The sequence below is a fragment of the Panthera onca genome, chromosome B1, assembly GCF_046562875.1.
Source record: "Panthera onca isolate mPanOnc1 chromosome B1, mPanOnc1 haplotype 2, whole genome shotgun sequence".
Classification (NCBI taxonomy): domain Eukaryota; kingdom Metazoa; phylum Chordata; class Mammalia; order Carnivora; family Felidae; genus Panthera; species Panthera onca.
The window spans coordinates 108,098,686-108,123,762 of record NC_138342.1 but is presented as its reverse complement, the minus strand read 5'-3'; the positions used below and the strand labels follow the sequence as shown (position 1 = coordinate 108,123,762).

The 25,077-nt window shown below is 37.5% G+C and overlaps 1 protein-coding gene across 2 annotated transcripts in view; it reads right to left on the bottom strand.

Annotated features, from left to right (window-relative positions):
• INTU (inturned planar cell polarity protein) overlaps positions 1 to 23,555 on the bottom strand; it is a 99,241-nt gene extending 75,686 nt beyond the window's left edge. Inside the window, exon 1 of one of the 2 annotated variants that reach the window (XM_078445766.2) lies at positions 21,783 to 23,555. In XM_078445766.2, coding sequence (XP_078301892.2) covers positions 21,783 to 21,871 — 89 coding nt within the window. In that variant the 5' untranslated portion in view covers positions 21,872 to 23,555. Of the gene's footprint in view, positions 1 to 13,440; positions 13,660 to 21,782 lie in introns of those variants that run through there. The other variant, XM_060654227.3, reaches the window with a different exon arrangement.
• Between the last annotated feature and the right edge of the window lie 1,522 nt (positions 23,556 to 25,077).

Genomic DNA, 25,077 nt, shown 5'->3' with positions numbered 1-25,077 from the left:
ATTCTTTCAAAGTCTCCTTGCTATTTCTAATTTATTGTAAACATCAACATTATTTCCTAGGATGCTTTTTGTAGAGTCTTGAAGAAGTGGGGTTGGAGGACAGGGATCAAAAAGGCACCAGTGATAGAAAAAAAAAACAAATAAAAAGGAAATGGCCTCCTTCTAGAATCTAAGGGTATTTTTTAGTATTATTTTAATTCAGCCTCTGTATGGTTATTGTTCACTTTAGACATTTCACTGAATAATAATTTACATTAATAGTTGATTATGCAATTATATCCAGACATAAGCCATTTGGAAACTGGACACAAAAACATCGTATTTGCACAGAAATAATTCATCGTGGCTGTCATGTTAAATGAAAGCTAAAGCCTACCACTATTAATAAGATTTGTTTATACAATAAACTTCCAAAAAAAGAAACATTCACCTCGCCATAAAATCCTTGCTCAAAATGACCAGTTTATAATCACAGTTAGTAACGATTGCTTCCATAACTTATAATTTCTGTAAAACTCCTTTTTGTGAATAATTGTAGTAAGAAAAGTAAACCACATATTACATAATTTGTCACGTGATTGCTTAAAAAAAAACCTTTTAACTGGGAAGTAGGCCACTGAAAAAAGCAAAAGTATTGCTATTAAAATGACTGAAACAGCGTTAAAAAACAAAATGCTCATCTTAAGGTAACAAACTTAATCATGAACTCTACCCTGCCTGTTCAATGTTATGAACACCCTACCTTTCAAACTGCTATTTTTAAAAGCAAAACTGGTTACAGTGAAAAATATAATATGTAAAGAGAGTCTTTCCGAAACATCAGCTGTAATATCCTGATGTAAAAGGGTATAATTTGTGTTCTAATCATTCCATCAAACAGACATTTCTGTTTCTGCAGTGTTTATTAGCAACTCTGGTTCTTTTAAAAGTTAGCTATCTCTCTAAAAACTATGAAAATTAACCTCCTAAAAATGTACTCTTCTCTTACGCAACTCTGAAACTAACCACTGATCTCGTTTGTGGTTGGTCATTAATACATAATTTTCAACTATATACTAATGGCTAAAAAAAGGCATAACTAGTCCCAAATATCAAATGTGTGGCATCATTTTGGCACCACTTAGCACCAGGTATTAACCATTTATCAGTTGGTTTAACCACATCTATCTGCATCCACAGAAATTAGTATTTAATAACTCTGCAATTCGACTCTGAAGATTCTAAATAAATGTCTCCAACCATAAAAAACTTAGATAACCATGTATCATAATTTAAAATGGCACAATGTACATATCATGATTATATACAATTACTTATGAAGATATGTATCAATTTAAAAAAATGAATGAAATTATTTGCTTTATAATCTCACTCTTTTAATCTGGTATGTTATTTGTATTAGAACATGTGACCCCAAAGAAATATTTTTCTCCCTATGCTAAACATGAAGATGTTTCATCTTAATCTCTAAAATTTGAATGTGAAACCATTTTTAGGCTATAACTTAAAGACCTTTTTAGGTGGGGGACAGGGGGCACAGGGCATTTTATCATGAGCAAATTAACAGTGCCAGGCGCTTGTAAAGTACTAGAATTATAATGATTAAAACATCAGTTCCTTCCCTTGTCTTGTGGGGAAGAGGAAGTGAGAAAGAATTCACAACAATACATAAGGTAGATGCAAGATAGAGGTCACCTAGTTTAGCCTGGGAAGGGGGGTGAGGTTGGGGAGAATTTCTAGCAGAGGAAACACAGAAGTTAAGTCCTAAAAGAGTAAGTTGCTGGGAGGAGGTATGGTGGGGGTTAAGGGGAAGAGGAAAAGAGAATTCCAAGCAGAAGTAACAGCATAAGCAGAAGCCTTGAGGGACAGTCTCCATGGCCTATGTGGACAACTAAAGCTTGTTGATGGTTGCCAAAGTAAGGATAGAGGGAACATACCTCAGCATCATAAAGGCCTTATATTAAAAACCCACGCTAATATCATCCTCAATGGGGAAAAACTGAGAACTTTCCCTCTACAGTCAGGGACAAAACAGGGGAATGCCCACTCTCACCATTGTTATTTGACAATGTAGTGGAAGTTATAGCCTCAGTAATCAGACAACAAAAAGAAATAAAACGCATCCAAATCAGCGAAGAAGTCAAACTTTCACTATTTGTAGACAACATGATACTCTATGTAGAAAACCCGAAAGACCACCAAAAATTGCTAGAACTGATTACAGTAAAGTCATAGGATACAAAACCACTGTACAGAAATCTTTTGCATTTCTATACACCAAATGAAGTAGGAAGAAGAGAAATCAAGGAATTGATTCTATTTACAACTGCACCAAAAACCATAAGATACCTAGGACTAAACCTAACCAAAGAGATAAGAGATCTGTATGCTGAAAACTATAGAAAGCTTATGAAAGAAATTGAAGAAGACACAAAGAAATGGAAAAACACTCCATGATCATGGATTGGAAGAACAAATATTGTTAAAATGTCTGCACTACCCAAAGCAATCTATAATGCAATTCCTATCAAAATACCACCAGCATTTTTCACAGAGCTACAATAAACAATCCTAAAATTTGTATGGAGCCACAAGACTACCCGAATAGCCAAAGCAATCTTGAAAAAGAAAAGCAAAGGGGGAGGCACCACAATTCCAGACTTCAAGATTTATTACAAAGCTGTAGTGATCAAGACAGTATGGTACTGGCATAAAAACAGACACAGAGATTAATGGAACAGAACAGAGAACCCAGAAATGGACCCACTATTATACAGTCAACTAATTTTTGACAAAGCAGTAAAGAATATCCAATGGAAAAAAGACAGCCTCTCCAACAAATGGTGTTGGAATAACTGGACGGCAACATGGAAAAGAATGAAACCAGACCACTTTCTCACACCATACATAAAAATAAATTCAAAATGGTTGAAAGACCTCAATGCGAGACAGGAAACCATCAAAATCCTAAAGGAGAACACAGGCAGCAACCTCTTTGATCTGTGTCGTAACAACTTTCTCCTGAGGCAAGGGAAACAAAAGCAAAAGTGAACTATTGAGACTTCATCAAGATAAAAAAATCTTTACAGCAAAGGAAACAATCAACAAAACTAAAAGGCACCCTTCTGAATGGGAGAAGATATTTGTAAGTGACATATCAGGTAAAAGTATCCAAAATCTATAAAGAACTTAACCAAACTCAACACCCAAAAAACAAATAATCCAGTTAAAAGTGGGCAGAAGACATGAATAGACATTTTTCCAAGGAAGACATACAGATGACCAACAGACACATGAAAAGATGCTTGATATCACTCATCATCAGGGAAATACAAATCAAAACTACAATGAGATATTCTTCACACCTGTTAGAATGGCTAAAATTAACAACACAGGAAAATAACAGATGTTGGCGAGGATATGGAGAAAGGGGAACCCTCTTACACGGTTGGTGGATGCAAATTGGTACATCTACTCTGGAAAACAGTATGGAGGTTCCTCAAGTTAAAAACAGAATTACCCTACAATCCAGCAACTGCACTACTAGGTATTAACCCAAAGGATACAAAAATGCAGATTTGAAGGGATATATGCACCCCAATGTTTATAGCAGCATTATCAACAATAGCCAAATTATGTAGAGTCCAAATGTCCATCAACCAATAAGTGGATAAAGAAGATGTGGTGTATATGTATGTATATGTGTGTGTGTGTGTATATATATGTGTGTGTATATATATATATAATGGAATATTACTCAGCCATCAAAAAGAATGAAATCTTGCCATTTGCAATGATGTGGATGGAGCTAGGTATTATGCCAAGCAAAATAAATCAGTCAGAAAAAGACAAATACCATATGATTTCACTCATATGTGGAATTTAAGAAACAAAACAGATAAACACAGGGGGAAAGGAAGAGAGAGGGAAATCATAAAACAGACTCTTAACTATAGAGAACAAACTGAAGGTTGCTGGAGGAAAGGTGGGTGGGGAGTGGGCTAAATTGGTGATGGGTATTAAGGAGGGAACTTGTGATGAGCACTGGGTGTTGTATGCAAGTGATGAATCACTAAATTCTACTCCTGAAACTACTATTACGTATACTGTATGTTAACTAACCAGAATTTTAGTAAAATCTTGTACACAAAACAAAACAAAGCTAGTTAATGGTTGCCAAAGGTGGGGCGTGACAGGAAAAGTTGTCAAGTCCTCATTTTGCAAGACCTTTTAGACCATGGCAAGGGGTTTGGATTTTGTAGCATAAGTAAGAGGGCATCAATGAAGACTTTTAGGTAGAGATTTAGGTGTCAGATATCCCTGGATAGATCTACTTTGACAAGAGAATGGAAGAAGAATTTAGGTAGATAAGACTCAAGTCAAGAGAATGGTTAGGGAGCTGTTTTAGTAGTCCAGGCCAAGATGGTACCTAAAGCAATGGCAGAAAACATGGAAAGTAAGAAAAACACTTGAGAAATGCTTAAAAATCACTGGACTTTGAGACTGTTTACATGAGATGATGAGAGAAGGAAGGAATTAATGTCGACTAGATTTCTAGTTGGTGACTTTATTTTCATGCATCTTTTTATACATACATATGCACAGACTCATTTTATATAAATGTAACCATAACTATAATATATGTTATCTTCCCTACCTACTTTTTACTGACATAAACAATATATCCATGATACCCATGTTCTTAAAATCATAAAATCATATAAAAACATAAAGAGGATTATTCTGTCATTGTTTTTGAAAAACCAGAATTATTATATACTCTTTATATATGTGATTGCAATTGCATATATTTTTCAAAAGTGTACATACATATGTATATGTATATATACATACATACCTTTATCATTTATCACTGAACACTACAGTTTAGAAACCCCTAATGGCTGCATTAAACCCTATCAAGGATGTAGCACTTCTGGTCATTCACCTCCTGATTAGCTTTGTGTTCAGTTTTTGTTTTGCTCTTATGGATGATGATACAGCAACCACATATTTATATTTATATTTATATTATTTATATTTATATTTATGATTATACTTATATTTATACTTATATGTCTTTACCCAAAGACCACATCAATTCACATTTCCACCAGCAATGAATGAGATCCTTTTTCCTCACCTCTAAATTTAAATAATACTTCACTTTAAGAGGAAGAAGAAATTAAAAGAAGAGAGATAAGTGGAACAGGAATAAAGACAAGGAAATGAATGTATGAGACTCTGAAAACAGAAGGCAACATGTATAGTAAAAAGAAAATGAACTGAGAAGTCACAAAGACCTGGATTCAAATTCTGTTCTATTGACATTTTTACTTTTCTAAGCTTTACCTCATCTCTTCTAGAAAACAGATTATAGCAACTTCACATGGCTGTTACTAACAGTAAAGTAAAAAATGTTAGTTCCTTTCCTCTTGCTTGGCAGAGTCAAAAATGTAGAGAAACTTACAACTTTATTAGATACAGCACTCATACTTCTACACTCTTCCAACCCCTGGCAATAAATGAAGATGTCTCCAGTGATCTCTACTTGCTGGGTTCCAGCCTAAGTGCTGTTGGCATAAAAAGCAAAAGATGCTGCCTCTATGGCTCCCATAGTTCAGTATTCCTGGAAAGCTCCTTATTCCTACTCTGAATGATTAATTCCTATTTAGATGCATCAAGAGCATAACTGATTAAGTGCTAGAAAGCTTAACAGAGTTGTAAAGACTGTACTGCAAACTAGTTCTAACAGGAGAGGGTATATTAAAAACAACTACAAGGATGGGGCGCCTGGGTGGCTTGGTCGGTTGAGTGTCTGACTTCGGCTCAGGTCATGATCTCACAGTCCGTGAGTTCGAGCCCCGCGTCGGGCTCTGTGCTGACAGCTCAGAGCCTGGAGCCTGTTTCAGATTCTGTGTCTCCCTCTCTCTGTGACCCTCCCCCGTTCATGCTCTGTCTCTCTCTGTCTCAAAAATAAATAAAAACGTTTAAAAAAAATTAAAAAACAAAACAAAACAAACAAACAAAAAAAACCAACTACAAGGAAAACCCAACCTTTCACTGCAACTATTATTCATAACAAAATTAAAGAAATTATTGTTATATGTTTATACTCCCTACTCCAGGAGATGGAGCTTAATCTTTCCTCCCCTTTAACGTGAACAGGACTTAGTGACATGCTTCCAAAGAAGAGAGTATGGAAAGTGAGAAATAGTAACTTCACAGTGATGAAACCTTGCAGACATTACCTTAACCAAGTGATGCAGGTTATGAAAAACAAGGAACAACTAAGAAACTGTCACAGACCAAAAGAAACTAGGGACACTTAATAACTAAATGCAATATGCTACCCTGGATTAGATCCTAGAACAGAAAAAGGACATGAGTAGAGAAATGGTGAAATCCAAATAAAGTCTGGAGTTTATTTAACAGTACCGTACTAACGTTAATTAATTTCTTAGTTTTGGCAAATATACCATAGTTGTGTAAGATGTTAACATCAGGGGAAACTGGGTGAAGGATATATGGGAACTCTGTACTATGTTTGCAACTTTTCTGAAAATTTAAATTTATTCCAAAAAAATGTTTATTTTTAAAAAGGCATTAACTCTAGCTGCTTTAATTCAGATTTTTATAATATAAGAATGCTTTAATCTCTTTTCTGAGATCCAATGGTACAAGCTGCAAAGTTGTCATTGTGTAAGTGTCTTTCAGTGAAATTACTTTGTTTATTCTACTTGTTTTCTAAACAGAAATAACTGTATATTCAGTCTGCTCATAAAGTTTGAGAACACTTTAATTGGTTTTCAAGGCTCGGATGTAGTAAACATGAGTAGAATCCTTCTTCCCAAAGACAGACTTGCTAATTTGCAAATAAGCAAGTTCACTTACATAAACTGTAACATAACTATATTAAAGAAAATGAACTTCAGATAAGGCAAATAAGTTTCTCAATTCATATTCAAGAATTCTATACTGATACTAATTTTTTTATTCTAAATTATTGAATCTCTCAGGTCTTTATATTGTCAGTATTTTTCATCAATTGGTAATATTAGAATTTTCTTAGCCATCACAAGAAAAGTTATGAACAGTCAAACCTACTGGTTCATTTCCTGAAGGAAAACAGACTTTTGCTACTACTCCAAACCTGTTACAGAATTTTTTTTTTTCCTTTTTAGTAGGCAAAAGCACACCAAAGTGGCCAATACACATAGTTACATGGTGCTAATATGCACAGCAGGACAATTCTAGGGACAGAGAAAAACCACACACAATAAAAACATCATGACAAATGAATACCATTTCTCTCTGGTGTTTGTTCAGTACTGGTATATCCATGCTTTTCTGTGCTCTGCCTACCAGCAATATCTAATTTTCACCTATGAAGTCTTTTGATTGTTTTCTAAAAGAAAGCCATAATTTTAATGGTTAAAATCTGTCATAGCAGCTTGAGGGGTGGGGAACCTGGGATGGGCTGGTATTCTTTCTAGCCTAGCCACAGTCACCATTTACAAACGTAAAGCATATTAGAGAAAAGGAGGAGATCAATCAGTAAACTAGTCACTGTGTACTCACTGCACGAAATAAATTTTTACATCATGAACACATCTTCATTGGAACTATGCTAATGACCCTGTTCCCAGGACCACATTCCCTACCTCCAACTCTTTCAGCTTAATGGAGCATGTTACATATCACTAAGTTTAGAGATAAGATCTGACCCTGAAATCATAGACCAACAAAAACATTTTTTGATAGGGCATTTTTGTACTTTTAAAGATGTCAGACAGACAGAAGGCTCATCACCTAGCTTAAATGCAAGTGCCAAAACAGAGGAACAAAAACTGCTATAAGAAAGTCAAGTTTGGAGAAATTAAGTCTAAGAGGTATCAAAAAAGGCTGTAGGAGAAGGTAGCACTTAAGTGGGACACTGAATGATTTTGACAAGATAGGAAGCAAAGGTCTTTCAGAGAAAACAAAGTAGGTAAAAGTGTAGGTGTGAAAGTACATACAATATGTATGAGAGAGGGTGTATATTTCCGTGTAGTAATGTTATGTACTGAATGTTTGTGTCCCCTCAAAATATATATGTTGAAACCCCACCACTCAATGTGATGGTATAGAGATGGGACCTTTGGGAAGTAATGAGGAGTAGATGAAGCCATGAGGATGGAGCCTCGTGAATGGGATATGACCTCCTAAGAGTCTTGAGAAAGCTTGTTCATTCCCTCTGCTCTTTGCCATGTGGGGGTACAAATAGAAGTCATCAATCCACAACTTGGAGGAGGGTTCTCACCAGAACCTGACCGTACTGGAACAGTGATCTAGGACTTCCAGCCTCCAGAACTGTGAGAAATAAATTTCTGTTGTTTATAATCTACTCAGCCTAGGGGCACCTGAGTGGTTCAGTCAGTTAAGTGTCTGACTTCAGCTCAGGTCCACGGTTCATGGGTTCGAGCTCCTGTGTCGGGCTCTGTGGTGACAGCTCAGAGCCTGGAGCCTGCTTTGAATTCTGTGTCTCCCTCTCTCTGCCCCTTCCCTACTCATACTCTGTCTCTCTCTGTCTCTCAAAAATAAATAAACATTGAAAAAATAATTTAAGCTACTCAGTCTATGCTCTTTTAAAAATAGCAGCCCCAGGTAAGACAAGCAAGAATATAGGTAGCTTTAAAGAAGGACGATCATCAAAACTGAGATCAGAGAGGCTTGGGACAGATTTAAAACAGCTTTAAAAGCAAATATGGAATTTATTTGGGAGGCCACCAAGCTTTTGAGTACTATAGAAAAATGATTTAGTATACTCTTTTTTTTAGAACCATTTTAAGTTCATAGCAAAATTGAGCTAATGGTACAGAGATTTCCAATATACTTTCTTCTTCCTACATGCACAGCCTCCTCCATTATTAACATCCCCCACCAGAGGGATACATTTGTTACAACGGATAAACCTATATTCACACATTATAATTACCCCAAATCCACAGTTTACATTAAAGTTCATTCTTGGTGGTGTATATTCCATGGGCTTAGGGAAATGAATAATGACATGTATCATCCATCACTACAGTATCATACAGAGTAGTATCACTACCCTAACACAATTATCCTAGTATTTTAAATTTTAAAATAAAAACCAGAATAAATGAAGGCCCGTAAAGCTTCTCAATACCAGGAAGATAGTTTTCATGTTAAAGGAAAGCACATAGGGGACTTCTTTCTTCTTTTGTGCATATTTGAAAATTTTCAGGAAAAAAAAGTTTGATTAAAAGGAGGAAAAGCACGTCTTTAATAGGTCACCTATACAAAGATTTCAGAGAAATGCTTGCACATTCAGGCTTTAGCTTTCTCTTTAGCCACACTGCCCCCTAGAATACATAGCATTTTCCATCCTGGAGATATGGAGGACATTGGGAAACCTCTGATGAAGACGAGAAAACTTGCTACAAGAGGCAACTCTGGAGCACCTGGGTGGCTCAGCTGGTTGAGCATCTGACTCTTGATGTTGGCTCAGGTCATGATCTCACTGTTGTGAGACTGAGCCCCACATTGGGTTCTACACTGACAGTGCACAGCCTGCTGGGAGAGTGGGAGAGAGAGAGAGAGAGAGAGAGAGACAGAGAGAGAGAGAGAGAGAGAGAGAGAGAGAGAGAGAGAGAATCTTAAAGCACGCTCCAGGCTTAGCACAGAGCCTGACAGGGGACTCAATCACACGACACTCAGATCATGACCTGAGTGGAAGTCAAGAGTTGGACACTCAACCAACTGAGCCGCTCAGGCACTCCTGTACACTTTAAATACATGAAGTTTATTGTATGGTAAAAAATCTCAGAAAAAAACTGTAAAGGACATATTTCCCTCCTTCTCCAGTTATTCTTATTTTCAGTGGAAGTTCCTTAGCTTTTTATAGCTAAATTCTCTTTTTAAATTATCCCTCTTTCTATAAGTCAAGCTTTTAAAAAATCTAGCAACAACAAAAAATTCACTTTGAAAAAACAAAAATCTAAGTTATAAAATTGAGAACTCTGACCAATCTGTACTAACCAATGTTGCCTCAAAAGTTGAATAACTGGAAAACCACAGCAAAGGATGCCAACCACAAACCTAAACCCTAACCTTAACCCTGACCCTAAATCTAAAGCTACCCCTAACTAGTAACCCCTAAATTCTACCCTAATCCTAACTGCAACACCAAATCTAACCTCTGGAGAGGTCTCTGAACTGCAGGGTATGAGGCATATACTCTTACCCTAATCCTAACCCTGCTCTAAACCTAATTCTAACCCAAACCTGAACACTAACCCTTACCCTAACCCTCTCCACATTCCTCTGGAGAGATCTCTGACCTGCAGGATTAACAGGCACATAACCTCACCCTGGCCCTAACCCTAACCCTTATTCTAGCCCTAAACTGAACCCTAATCCTAGATCTGAGGGGGAAAAAAAGAGTTGGTATATACACACACATACACATCCACAATGGAATAGTATTACTCAGCCATAAAAAAGAATGAAATCCAATGACATGGATGGAACTAGAGAGTATTATTCTAAGTGAAGTAAGTCAGGGAAAGACAAATACCATAAGATTTCAGTCATATGTGGAATTTAAGAAACAAAACAAATAAGCCAAATGAAAAGAAGGAAGGAAACAGAATTTGTAGTATTTCTGAAAATAGGTGTGTACAGATCAAAACAGTTAAAAGAGAAGAAAACCACAGGAAAGGAACTTGGCATTATTAAAAGTAAATGTATGATTTCCATTGTTTCAATACCAAAACTAGTCACTGATTTCCTCAACTCATCTACCAGTATTATCTCTGAAGTATCCTCAGGGACTTGCCAATGTGTTTTCTAATCTAAAATTGTCCTCTTATATAAGTCTTAAACAAACTTACTAAAAGTACTTCACCAGAACATACCCTAAAGTAATTTTATCCCCAAAATGATCACCTTATTCTTTATTAACAATCACATGCAGCTCAAACTGGTTTTTGGTTAGAAAGCATGTATGAAATAATAATTACCAGAAAGAATATGCAATAATTAACTATTAGGACACTGAAAGTTAAGAATATTTTATATGAATAAACAACTAGCATAAACTTCCTTTGAAAAAAAAATTTTAATGTTTATTATTTATTTTTGAGAGACAGAGAGATGGAGCGTGAGCAGGGGAGGGGCAGAGAGAGAGGGAGACACAGAATCCAAAGCAGGCTCCAGGCTCTGAGCTGTCAGCTCAGAGTCCGATGCAGGGCTCGAGCTCAGGAACCGCGAGATGGTTACCTGAGCCGAAGTCAGATGTTTTAACCAACTGGGCCACCCAGGCATCCCTAGCATACTTGTTCAATATCATCCATGTAGGCAATGAAAAACAATGGGCAATTCGGATCTCTTAGCTTCGATGACAAAGATTAAGTTCACATCCCAATGCCTTTGATCAAAAAGTGATCTTGTCCTTGGGACCCCTGGGTCGCTCAGTTGGTTAGGCGTCTGACTTTGGCTGAGGTCATGATCTTGCGGTTTGTGAGGTGAGTTCCGCATTGGGCTCTGTGCTGACAGCTCAGAGCCTGGAGCCTGCTTTGGATTCTGTTGTCTCCCTCTTTCTCTCTGCCCCTCCCCTGCTTGTGCTCTGTCTCTCTCTCTCTCTCTCAAAATAAATAAACATTAAAAAAAAAAAAAAAAAAAGAAGTGATCTTGTCCAAACTGGGAGGATCACCTCTGCATTGCTGACTCTGCAGATTAGATAGGTAAATAGGAGCAGAACAGAAGCCTACCTGGTCAGATCAGCAAATCAATTCCCATGACCTACACATCAAGAAGGGGCAGACATAAAATCTGAATCTTGATAGGACTTGAAATATAGACCAGCAAAACATTTTACAAAAGGGATTTACTGTACTTTTACTATTAGGAGGATAAAGACACTGGAACATCTGGAGTGATGAGTGAATGACTAATGTAGAAAGCTTAATGACCATTTAAATATATATATATGAAATACACACATGTATTTTGATTTACAAAATGCTTTGAATTAACAAGCTTTCCTAACACAAGGTCTCCAGATTACTCATTTCCTAGGAATTTAAGTGAGGACTAGCTCATTTGTCTTCATTCTATTAAAATCAAGGTACTACATTCGAAATGAGGCCTCCTAAATCTCTACACTGATTTAGCTGTGTGACCATGGGCAAATTACAGATTCTCTCTGGGCTAAAAGTGTGTGATTCTAAGATGTAGAGAAATCAAGAGCTTGAGTCTCACAAGATCTATGACTCCCACAGCAAGACCAAATAAGGTTTCCCATAATCTATATTTCCTTCCAGTGCCTCTCTTGATAACCATAATTTTGTAATTATTTTTTAAATGACCACAGCAGATTACACAAAATACTTGATCCTCTAAAATCTGTTCAAGTCTTCAAGAATATAATCTGTCCTCATTGAGCCTCTAGAGTATGGTAAGCAGCCATTAGTGACTGCTCTTCCCCTATGCTTTTAACGATAATGGTAAAATTTTTTTACATACCCATAGGTGAAAATAATTGCCAAGTAACTTTTACTCCTAAATACACATTAAATACTTGTAACCATTTATTCCTAAATACACTTAAAATGTCATCCTAAAACTGAATGTGCATGGTAGTCTATTATGGGATTGCTTGATGTTTTGGCACCTAAACCTTTTCACTATTAGTCATTTATTTCAAACTACCACTAATTTACTTTTCTAAAAAGGTCTTAATCCATAGCAGTAAGGGATAGATTCCTTCAAAATTAAAGAGGCACTGGGTCTTATGAATCAAAATAATTTTTTCATTATTATTAAAGATTAAAAAGTGGAAAATAATATTTAGATATTTTGTATTTTAAAAATTATGTTATGACATTAAGTAGAAAACCAGAAAACCATGAGAACGTGTAGGAAAATACAGCAGAAATACCCCAAAATGCTGAGAGGTTGTCCTTGATGGTGAAGACTATCAGTGGATTTTAGTTCTTTTATATATATCCATTTTTATAACAGGGAAAAAAATCTAAATAAATAGTTGACTTATAAAACGTGTAGGGTATCCCTCCACTAAAGTCACAAAGATTATAACACCAGATAAGAAGACACTGACGTAGGAACGAAGAGTTTTGTGAACATTCTAACAGATATACAGTTAAATATTATAGAACACTCCACAAAGAGGAGAGCCTTATCTGATAACCATAAAAAACCTACAACAGCAAAGAACGGCACGTCATTTCGGCTCACGTCCCTCACAATTGGAATGTGGCTCAAATAAATCCCACTAATTATAGAACCTCAAACACTCAATCCCAACTACTCCAACACTCTGGCAGGCCGCCCCCCCCCCCGCCCCCCGCCCAAGTGTACACTCTCTGGACTGAAAGAATGGACTTAATTGTCCCTCTTCAAGAATCTTACTCATAATCACTACTGGTTGAGGAATATGAACCCGAGTCGCTGACCCGATCTTCATAATCGCAATCCTCATCTTCTTGTGAAGAATGGTCTCCAGGGAGCTCATCTGGGCTCTGACGGGAACCATACGAAACCGGAGACGCCATCATCAAGGATGCAGTAGTTACTAGTAGTGTTAATTCAAATCTCGCAGCAATGGCTCGCCGTAGCCGCCATGTTGTCTCCGCTAGGGAAAGGGCAAAGGCCACGTGACCGCCAATCTTTGGCTGCAATTGGTGGCAGCTTGAGTTGCCAGGGAGACGAGGAAGCTTTCCCGAGAGAGAGAGGGAGCTACTGAAAGAAGCCAACGAGGTGAAACTTCCAGGAGGGCGTCTCAGTTGGAGGAATATAAGTAGCTAAAACTTCACCACTTAGAGTCTCCTAAACGCGCTCCTTTAGAGTACTATAATTTATTAACAGCGGAGACCCATTTTTTTCTTCCCTTTTTCTAGTTTGCACTTTGCCCTATGTTTCTAAGCCGAACAGCTGCCCAAAGCCTTAGAGGCACTCAGCTTGGGGTTCCCATGAAGTAAAGGAAACTCCTCCGTACATTTCCACAGGGCCTCTGCATCTGTGCTGGGAAGGGAAACTTTTAAGCAAAGTCCACTAGGTGTAAATGTAAATACGCTCCAATGTTTCTTTGGTTTTCTTACTGTTTCACAGTTGCAAACATTTGTATAGTTTTCCCTAGCAAATGTAAATTGCTTAAAATAAGAGGCAATGTGAAATCAACTGCACGTTCATTTTGTAATTTTATAATTTGATGAAGTGTTATCACTGAAATTGGAAATGTAAACTGGTAAATTTTATCGGTAATTTACGAATACCTACAAGTATTTTTTTCTAAGTACAAAATAATAGCTAGCCTTTATTGAGAGTCAGCCATTTCTCAAATTACTTGTTCTATTGATATACTATACTACGTATTCACATACTATGAAGTAAAGATCCTTATACTAAAATAAGGAAACTGAAGCTTGGGTTATTCATCTTAATGGTCACATGGCTAGAAGGCAGCCAAGCCACACAAAAATTGAACCTGTCATTAACTACTTGATTATATTTCGTCCTCAGGATCTAGTAATTCAACTATTACAGATCTTTTCTAAGAAAATAAAGGTTGTAAAAACAATTATAAAGTTTGTGAAAGTGGAAAGCTGAAAGCAATCTAAATATTCAACAATAGGGGAAAAGTTAAATAATACACTTTTCTATATGAAATATAAATATTATGATAGAAGTATTTTCAAAGAATAATGCAAGGGGGAATATTCATGTTATAACAAGTTAAAGGATATAATATTTTATGATCTCAATGGATGAGTGCTGGAGATTCAACTTAAATTACATTAATTCTAAATGTGTTTTTTCATAGTTGTATACCAGCTGTTGAATATTGTTTTGTCTTAATTTGAATTAATTTATAAAATTGTTTTTATCTTATATGAGAGCTATAGAGCACAGAGCTTATAACTTTTTATTTAAATTATAATTTTAAAAAGTTTAATTCATTCCTGGAAGTCCACAACAGATTTTTCTTTTTTCCTTAAAAGAGGTCTATCTATCATTCAGACTGGAGAACAGGGGACTAGTTCATAACAGGATAATGGGGCAAAAGAGGTCCTTGAGGTGGCAGGAGAATCTGGTGTCTACCAGACAGGTGGAAGGACATGACCTTGCTGACATGTCTTCTTTAAAACTGGATCCTAAACGAAGGTGCAGGTGTGGATGCTGATTTGCCAGTTTTAGTCAGGAAGTTGAGACACTCTCCATACATAATGGTGTTTATTTTCTCAGGTAAGTAGAAGGTAACCTTGCCAGGTGAAAACGAAGGAGGGCAATGGAGTTTGAAGAGAACAGATCCCCGAAGGAAGGGAAACAAATATTTCCATCAGCACTGAGGTCCAAAACTGTAGTTACTTTTAAAATCAGAGAAACAATATTATTTTTTAAAAAGTTGGAATCAATATAATAGTTATACTTGTTTCATGTTAAAATATACATACTTATTCTCACCACAATCTCCAGTGATAAAAATTTTAATATTTTAAAAGCATCTTATTGGAAGTAAAAAAAAAAAAAAGACATTCTAAATATTAACAAAAAAACCCCACATTTTCTGCATATAAATGACACTCTTTTTTTTCTCTATAAACAGCTAATGATTTCATGCGCTGCTCAAAAACCTTCAACGCCACCCCATTAGAGAATAAATTCCAAACTAGGTAGTCTCCTCAAAAAAAAAAAAAAAAAAAAAAAAAAAAAGATTCCAGTTCTACAAACAATTGGGCACCAATTAGGAATTAGATGCTTTATTTCCTGCATTAATCAAGTTAATCAAGTGTGCCCAACTTGCCAGATCAAAAGAACCCCTGGGGTTCTTGTTAAACATAGAGATTTTAAGACCTGTCCCACCTCAAAAGGATCAGAATCTCCAGGGAAGTTGCCCTAGAAATCTCTGTTTTAAACAAATGCTCTCACCCCTCAATGATCCCTAGATTAAGGTAAACTTGGGAAACACTGCCCCAAGCCTACCCCCAGTTCTAATTCTTCATATCTGCAGGCCCACTGACCATTTCCACAATAGGCTAGAAACCACTCCCACCTCCTGATTTTGAGCCTGGCAGACAGAGCAAATCAACCTCTCCAAGCTTCACTTTCTTTATTGGTAAATTCAGATATTGATATGTACTTCATAGGACTGTTTGGAGGTCTAATAAGTCAATGTATGTAAGATCCCTAGCACATAAAGTATCAATAAAACTTAAAACTATTTTATAGATCATTTATTTTACTCATGCAGTTCTCTCATTGTGAAATGCTACATTTTCCTTCAAGACCCAATTCTAATAGTACCTTTTTCAAGAAGACTTCTCACACTCTTTTCCTATCTCAGTGACAATTCTTCTTTCCACCTTCCCCTCATATCTAATAAAGTTTTATAATGAGTATGTCTGCCTAATGTCTAAATTATTTAGGAATCTTTGCTACCAAATGACAAATTCCTGGAAGTTATAACTGGGTCTTTTTTGTTGTTGTTTTCAGTCTTTCATCTTACATAAGTTTGAACAAGAGCAAGAGGTGCCACATAAAAGTATCTTTTATGAAATCTTTTTCACACTAGATATGTCTCTAAGTTAACTTCTTTGGCTAGTCTACTTCCATATGTTAGATTAAAAGACAAAATCTGCACCCCCAGAAGGATACCACTTTCCTGATCTTTCACAAAAGAAAAAATAAGAGCAATCATTTTATATTCTTATTTAAATCTTCAGGGTGTGATGCTTATCAGATTTCTAACTTTATATGTCATATTTGTACTAAATTAATATTTAACAACCTTAGATATACTAGAGAGGATGAAGAATGGAAAAGATTAACTTGCTATTTTCAGGGCCTTTTAAAAAATACTGACTTTGTTTTATACTTAGCAATTGCTGGTGACTTAAAAGAGACTGGGGTATATTCTCAATTTTTATTTTCCATTACACAGATGGCCAGCCATCTCTGAGAACTAAGTATGTTTAGTTTAATACATATATATATATATATATATATATATATATATATGACATAAAGTCCTTATTTTCATATTTTACTCCCTCAATTAGGCAAACAACACAACTCTGACATAAAATACACCAGATAAGAACATAATTAAATATTTAGTATTTTTGGCAGGTTCAAGTTCTTTGCCTAGTGGTAACGGAAGCTAGCAATGAGAAGTAAATGAAAACAGGGCTACATGAGGTCATGTCCATTAAAAAATTTTAAACTGCAAGGTAAAAATTTACAGAACTTAGCATTGTTAGAAACTAATACCATCTTAACTATGAACATGGAAATAATTCATGAGGGATGTGGTAATCCTGACAACCCCAATCATTTAAAAAATGATGAATAATAATTCGGTAGACCAGCAAAACAGCATTTTAAAAACTGAGGCATCGTAATGTAGGATTTTTAAAATTTGAGATAGTCATAAATGAATAACATTTCAGCAATCCAATGTTTATAGAATTGGATTATGATCTAAGATTCTAATTTTCCTTTATAAAAATGGAATTGCCTGTTAAAATGTTTGGAACTTGTTCCATAGAAATCATGCATTCTCTATTTGAATAATAATGAAATACAGATGAGAACACAGAGGTAAACATAAAAGTATCTGAGGTAGATGGCACAAAGCTCAACCCCAAACCCTTCATTTACTCCTAGTTATTCTCATTTTATACTTTCATTTACACATTGTAAAAAGTTGATGAAATGTTCTACCGCCATAGATCAGTAGCTGCCAACCAGAAGGAAGGGAGGCCTCCTTAAAACGGGAATACAATAGCAGCAGAAATTGTTGATGGCTGACAATCTGCCAATGAAGAGCAAAGTCAGAAACAAAAAGCAGACACAAGAATTACAAAAAACCAACTCCCCCCCAAACTCATAGCGTATAAATGAGTGCTAAGTGCCCTCAATAGCATCTAAAATAAAAAAAGAAGAAAGAAACAAAATTACTGCATTGTCGAACCCTACAGTAATTTGATAAGATCGTGAAAATGCTTGATATTCCCTAAGTGCCATGCATCCTCCAGTCAGAGAATCCACATTCTCATCCTGATTTTGGCACTAATAACCAAGTGAATATGGACAAAGTCAGTTTCATCATCTGAAAACGACAATAATAATCCCTGTGTACTGTACAGGGTTGCTAAGAACCAAATGTCCTTGGAATCTAATGTCCCACACTTTAAGAAATAGAGGAGTGTGTGTTATATGCTATATTTAAATGTTTTTGATTTTGGGGCACCTGGGTGGCTCAGTTGGTTAAGCATCCAACTCCTGATTTCAGCTAACGTCACAATCTCGAGGTGTTCGTGGGATCAAGCCCCGTGTTGGGCTCTGTGCTGATAGCTAGGAGTCTGCTTGGGATTCTCTCTCCCTCTTTCTCTGCCCCTCCTCCTGCCTCATGTGTGCCACTGTCTCTCTTTCTCTCAGTAAACTTAAAAAAAAAAAAATGTTTTTTATTTCAGTATTTTTTTTTAGTTTTTACTTTTTGAACTTATTAAAGGATATTTTATTCATCAGGAATATTATCTAATGGGGCACATCTTTACCCCTGAGGCTTCTGGATATTTGAGATATTTTAAATATGCTATTTTGCTATTGGCAAAAGTATGAAGTTTAGGTTATCAAACATTTTCAGAGACTCACCTCTTGCTCATTTTCTTTGCTGGCTTAGATGTTAGAACACACTAGCACTCTGGCCTGGACCAGCCCCATATATTAGCCATTAGGCTTTGGGCAAAACTCACTTAGCTGAATTTTCTCAGAGTCTCTAAGAATACCTATTGTTCTGTGCTTTGTTTTAATTTTTTAGGACACTGGTTAACATAATCCTTTGTATTTTACAGATCTTTAGTTTTTTACAGCACTTACATATCTGAAATTCACACCACCACCCAATGAAGTGGGTATTATCCCTTTATATTACAGGAAGAACAGGAAAACATAGACAAGTCAAAAGTCTTGTAAGTCACACAACTAGTGCACAACAGAAATAGGACTCCAAGGGAATGTTTAAACTGCAATAGCCTTGTACCTAGTTGTTTTTTTTTTTTTTAAGTCTGCAAAAATACTAATGAACCCTAATATAATCATTTGGGTACTTCTTATAATCAAGATGATACAAATATGTGTTAATTTACTTAAGTAAAAGTAACTGAGAGACAATCTTGAAGCTTTTTCCTGACTCTGACAACCTATATGTAACTTTTAATCGAAAAGCAGTATGGTCTTTTATCCCAGCTATTGTTATTTTAGTCTTGACCATATTTTGTAGCTAACACTTCACTCATGCAGAGAAAAGTTTGCAACTTTGCTTCACTTTGGGTTTGGCTGGAGCATCTTTTTCAAAAGCACAGCAATCTAAGGGCACCTGGGTGGCTCAGTCAGTTGGGTGGCTGACTTTGGCTCAGGTCATGATCTCACAATTTGTGAGTTCAAGCCCTGCGTCTGGCATGCTGTGCTGACAGCTCAGAGCCTGGAGCCTGCTTTGGATTCTATTTCTCCCTCTCTCCCTGCCCCTCCCCCATTCAAGCTCTGTCTCTCTCTCTCTCTCAAAAATAAATAAACATTAAAAAAAAAAGCACAGCAGTTTAATGCTTTACATTTTGAAAACCATATTCACAACAGAAAATACATAAGTAATTAAAAAAACACTCAGAAGATTTATCCTTTAAAATAAGATGTAAAAACAAAATAGAATCATCTTGCTATTTTCTCTTGTCTATACATTTCTTATGGCTCAAGGCTATTGTTTTCTTTAATGCAATTGCCAGAATTTTGTGGATATCTTACAAGGGACATTTTAAAGGAAAAACATAAAAACTTTATAAAACTGATATAAAAAAATAGGCCATGCTCTGGACTAGTCAATGAGAGCTATAGTGAGTAGATGAACATGATTTAAAAGTTACCTGGTTTCTCTAAGTTCTATTACACTATGTCTCAATTTATATATACAAGTAAAAGACATTTGATGAAATAGGAACTTGTATGATAATATAGCTTCATTAAATGAAAGAGAAACCTCTACAGATGTCTCATATTTTTTAATAAGTATGTTTGAAAACATTAAATAATAACCACTAATGAAAATGACACATTGCAAAAGCAAAAAGACTTTCACACCATGTTAAAAATAAAGCATCATTAGCCATGATACTGACAAACACGTTTATAGTTTCAGATTCCATGGGTTCCTATACCATGTGGGAGCAGTTATTTGTAATTCAGATAAGAGTAGTAGAGTAGTTTTTCATATACTGAGTAGGTTTATTCCAGAAACACTCCACTATTTACTTCTGAAATAATCATTTCAGTCTTGATGACTATAGTTTAAACATATTCTTTCACAGTGGTTCATTCAGATGCATTTGTGCTTTGGATCTGACACCCTGTAGTGTTAATCAGTTTGGAATTTTTTGGCACCTGACATTTAAAATATGAAATTCTGTTGCAACAGGGTCTTAAGCATTTAAAACAAAAACCCGTCCCTGCTTTATCAAAGTCATGCTGTGAATGAGGTTCTAGTTAATGTTTTGGGGGATTACTGCTGGACTGTAATTTTATCAAATGTAGGGGGGATCTGTCTTTGGGAAGTTAGCAGAAACCCCTTTTAGCTACTCATTTAACAATATTTTATAGTATATGGCAGGGGCTCTCTTGGGGGAGGGATAAAGGAAATCATCTGTGGAAAATTGCAGATTTCAGAAGGCGGTTTTTAAATCGAAGAGACCCAATTTCTTTCTTGCACAATGTCTTTCTTTTTTTACTCACACTTCCAACAGAACAGGATTTCTACAGCTCATATGGTTTTGTACAAAGACTTAAAAGGGTCACATGAAACGTTTACAGATGAGAGAACTCACATAAACCTCCCCCTGACAGATATGTACTAAGGGCCACTTACTCTTTCTCACCACAAAAGTATTCAAGAGATACTTTTGATATATTTCTAAAAGTTTCCCCCATATTATGTCTTAAGAAGGCCCGGCTTTCCTGGACTTAAAGCAGCATTAAGTGCCTGACATTTCATCCATCCTTTCTTAACCTTAAAATGGAAAGAAAATTTGCTCTCCATGTGGATTCTTACTTCTTTCTGCTCTATAAACCCATCATAGTTACCATGTAATTTAATATTCTTTGGTCTATTTTGCATAAAGTATACGGTTGGACGAAGGTACCAGCAGTAAGTTAATACACTAGCAGTTTACGGAAAGTTGGGGTTCTTATCCTTCTTAGAGGAACTCTTAAATTTCCTTTGTGTAGTTTTGCGTGTAGACGCGCGGGCGCGCGTGTGTGGCGTGTGTATGTGCGTGTGTGTGTGTGTGTGTGCTAACGATTTAGATTTGTTAAAAAGTGACTCATTCTAACTCCAATCACAACCAAATTCCAAACGAAACTCTCAGCTATTTTTTCCTGGAGAAAGTGTAGAGGTGTTTAAAGAACAGCTTTGCTTGTTTTTTCTCTTCTTTAGAAAGTGGTGTTTTTTGGAGGAGGGTGGATAACCCGGTACCGGGGCCAGACTCCCAGCGGCGAGACCGGGTGGATCCGGAGCATCCAATTCTGGAAAAGGTGGGGTGCAGGTCCCAACGGCCTCCCGCGACTAGCAGCACAGCAGGAAGAATCCCAAGACTCTTCCCGCAGCCCCCCCCCCCCCGCCCCCCGCAGGAAAATTGCCCCTCCCCTCGCCATAATCCCCCGGACCAGAGGGCGGTCTTTCCCGGGCCCCCCGGCCCAGCACTGACCTGTGTAAGAGGACGCGCTGTACAGAGTCCAGGTCCTCCAGGTTCCGGGGGGCAGGTTTGGGGATGCTGGACCTGCCCACCTGAAACATGCCCACTTGAGACTCGCTGCAAAAAGCGTACAATAGGTCACAGGCGAGGGCTCTCCCGCGGCACTCGCAGCGCCGCCTGCCTCGGGCACAGCTGGGGCCGCGGCTGGGGAACCCCGAGCTGAAAGAAAAGGCTGTCAGCTTTGGACACTCAAAAACCTGAGACTGAAAGGCAGCGGTGTGCAGCGACGGCTGTCCCCGTCCTTCGCCCTCTTGGTAACCCGCGCGGATCTTGGAGCCCCGAGGCGGGCTGCGCGGCCACCCTGGCGCTGGAGGCCCCGGGGGCAGGTGGGTGCTCTGTCGGCCGCCACCTCCGCCGGGGCTGGCCAAGCCCTCGGTCCCCCTCTTCCGCGTCCTGGTTCCTCCACCCCTCCAACTTGTCGGACCACGCTTCGAGGTCCCTTGCACGCGCGACGAGCCGGCCAGTGCCTACGGCCCGGCTGTCCAAGGCTGAGCTCTTTCGCCGCCTAGTGCTCTTCACTCTCCCTTCCAGGACAGTAAGGCTGTCCCGGGCGAGGGACACCGGTGTCCAGGCACCGCCCCCAGAAAAGGAAGCTACCACCTGCAGCTTGGAGGACCGTGAGCAGAGGAGGAGTGGAGGAGGCAATGAAAGGCTCCCCGTGGCTCCGGCTGCCCAAGGAAGAGTGGAAAGGGAGTGGGAAAGAGAGGCGAGTTAGGTTTCAGTTGTTGGTGGGAATTTAAATTCTGCCTAAAGAAGCGACATACGTTCATAAATCTTGGTAAACATATTGGTTACCTGTGATGTGCCAGGCTGAGTTCTAGTCTTCAGAGAAAAGGACGAATAAAAAGTGGCTGCTGTCCAATCTAATGTCCATATTCTCTTTTGGGATCTGTGAGCTTTAAAAATACACTTCACCCTGGAATATAACAGGAGAAAAATGTAGGTGACCTTGGATATGGCGATTTTTAAATGCAACACCAAAAGCATGAGTCATGAAAAAAAATTGATAAATTGGACTTCAATAAAATGAAAAACTCTGCAAAATATGCTGTCAAGATAATGAGAGGACAAGCCACAGACTGGGAGGAAATATTTGCTACAGACATATCAGAAACAGGACTCTTATCCAAAATACACAAAGAACTCTTAAAATTCAACAATAAGAAAAGGGACAACCTGATTTAAAAAATGGCAGAAGACCTGACGTGCACCTCGCCAAAGAAGATATACAGATGTTAAATAAATGTATGAAAAGATGGGCCACAGCGTATGTCATTAGGAAATTGCAAATTATCACAACAATGAGATACCACTATACACCTATTAGAATGGCTAAAGTCCAAAACACTGGCAACACCATACAGATGAGGATGTGTAGCAACAGGAGTGTTCACTCATTGGTGGTGGGAATAAAAGATGGTATAGCCACTCTGGAAGAGAGTTTGGAAGTTTCTTACAAAACTAAATATAGTTTTACCATATAATCCAGCAATCACATTCTTCAGTATTTACCCAAATGAATTGAAAACTTATGTTCACAAAAAAAGCCTGCGCGTGGATGCTTATAGCAGCTTTATTGATAATTGCCGAAACTGGGAATCAACCAAAATGTCCTTCAGTAGGTGAATGGATAAACTGTGGTATATCCAGACAATGGAATATAATTCATTGATAAAAGGAAATGAGCTATGAAGCTGTGAAAAGACATGGAGGAATGTTTTTTTTAAATTTTGTTAATGTTTTATTTTAATTTTTGAGAGATAGAGCATAAGCAGGGGAGGGGCAGAGAGGGAGGGAGACACAGAATTCAAAGCAGGCTCCAGGCTTTCAGCTGTCAGGCTCAGGGCTTGAACCCATGAACACGATATCATGACCTGAGCCAAAGTTGGACACTCAATCAGCTGAGCCACCCAGGAGCCCCAAGACATGGAGGAATCTTAAATACATATTATTAAGTGAAAAAGCCAATTTGAAAAGGCAACATACTGAATGATGCAGCTGTATGACATTCCGGAAAAGGCAAAGCTATGATGAAAGTAAAAAGATGTGATGTTTATAGGAGTTTTATTCATGATTGCCAAAACTGAGAATCAGTGATTTCCAGGGAGAGTGGGGGGAGATGAATAGGCAGAGCACAGAGGATTTTTAGGTCAGTGAAATTATTCTGTCTGATACCATAATGGTGGATAAATCACTGGTTATAGATTATAGATTGCAGATTAATTATTAAGTAGTGATAGACTTTAAGATGTAGGGTTATTAGTTAGGACTTGGCTATTTGTTGTAGGATTTCCAAATGTCACTATATGTAGGACTTTTCTCTTGGATTAGGTTCTTGAATCCTGGCTGCCAGTGTTCTGGGAACCAAGTGGATAAAAGAGGATGAGCGATGGCAATCTCATCTCTTAATGAATATAGACTTTCACTTAATCCTTCTGTCTTAAGTACATCCTTTGTCTTGTTTCACCTCTGCTCTACACTCTGCCTGGTCCAAGAGTTTCAAGAATCTAGAAATGTCTTTTGATTCAGAAATTAATCTTCCTTTAAAGGTTTATTTTATTTGTTTTTGAGACAGAAAATGTGAGCAAGGGAGGGACAGAAAGAGAGGAGGATAGAGGATCTGAAGCTGGCTGCGTGTTGACAGCAGCAAGCCCAGTGTGGGGCTGGAATTCATGAACTGCAAGATCATGACCTGAGCCAAAGTTGGATGCTCAACCAACTGAGACGCCCAGGTGCCCTGATTCAGAAGTTAACCTTAAAGAAATAATAAAAAAATGAAGATCATGATGTTCATTACTGTATGTCATCATAACAAATATGTAAAAGGTATAAGTATGCAAAACTAGTGTAATACTTAAATAGGTTAAAGTCCATTCATACAATGAAACATATGTATTTACTAAAATGAAATTTAGGGGCGCCTGGGTGGCTCAGTCGGTTAAGCGGCCGACTTCAGCTCAGGTCACGATCTCGCGGTCCGTGGGTTCGAGCCCCGCGTCGGGCTCTGGGCTGATGGCTCAGAGCCTGGAGCCTGCTTCCGATTCTGTGTCTCCCTCTCTCTCTGCCCCTCCCCCGTTCATGCTCTGTCTCTTTCTGTCTCAAAAATAAATAAAACGTTAAAAAAATTTTTTAAATGAAATTTAAATAGAATGCTTAATGGCGTGAGAAAATATTTATGATTTAAACTTTAGCAAATATTTAGGAGACAAAACCATATATTCAGACTTTGTTAACTATGTAAAAGTTA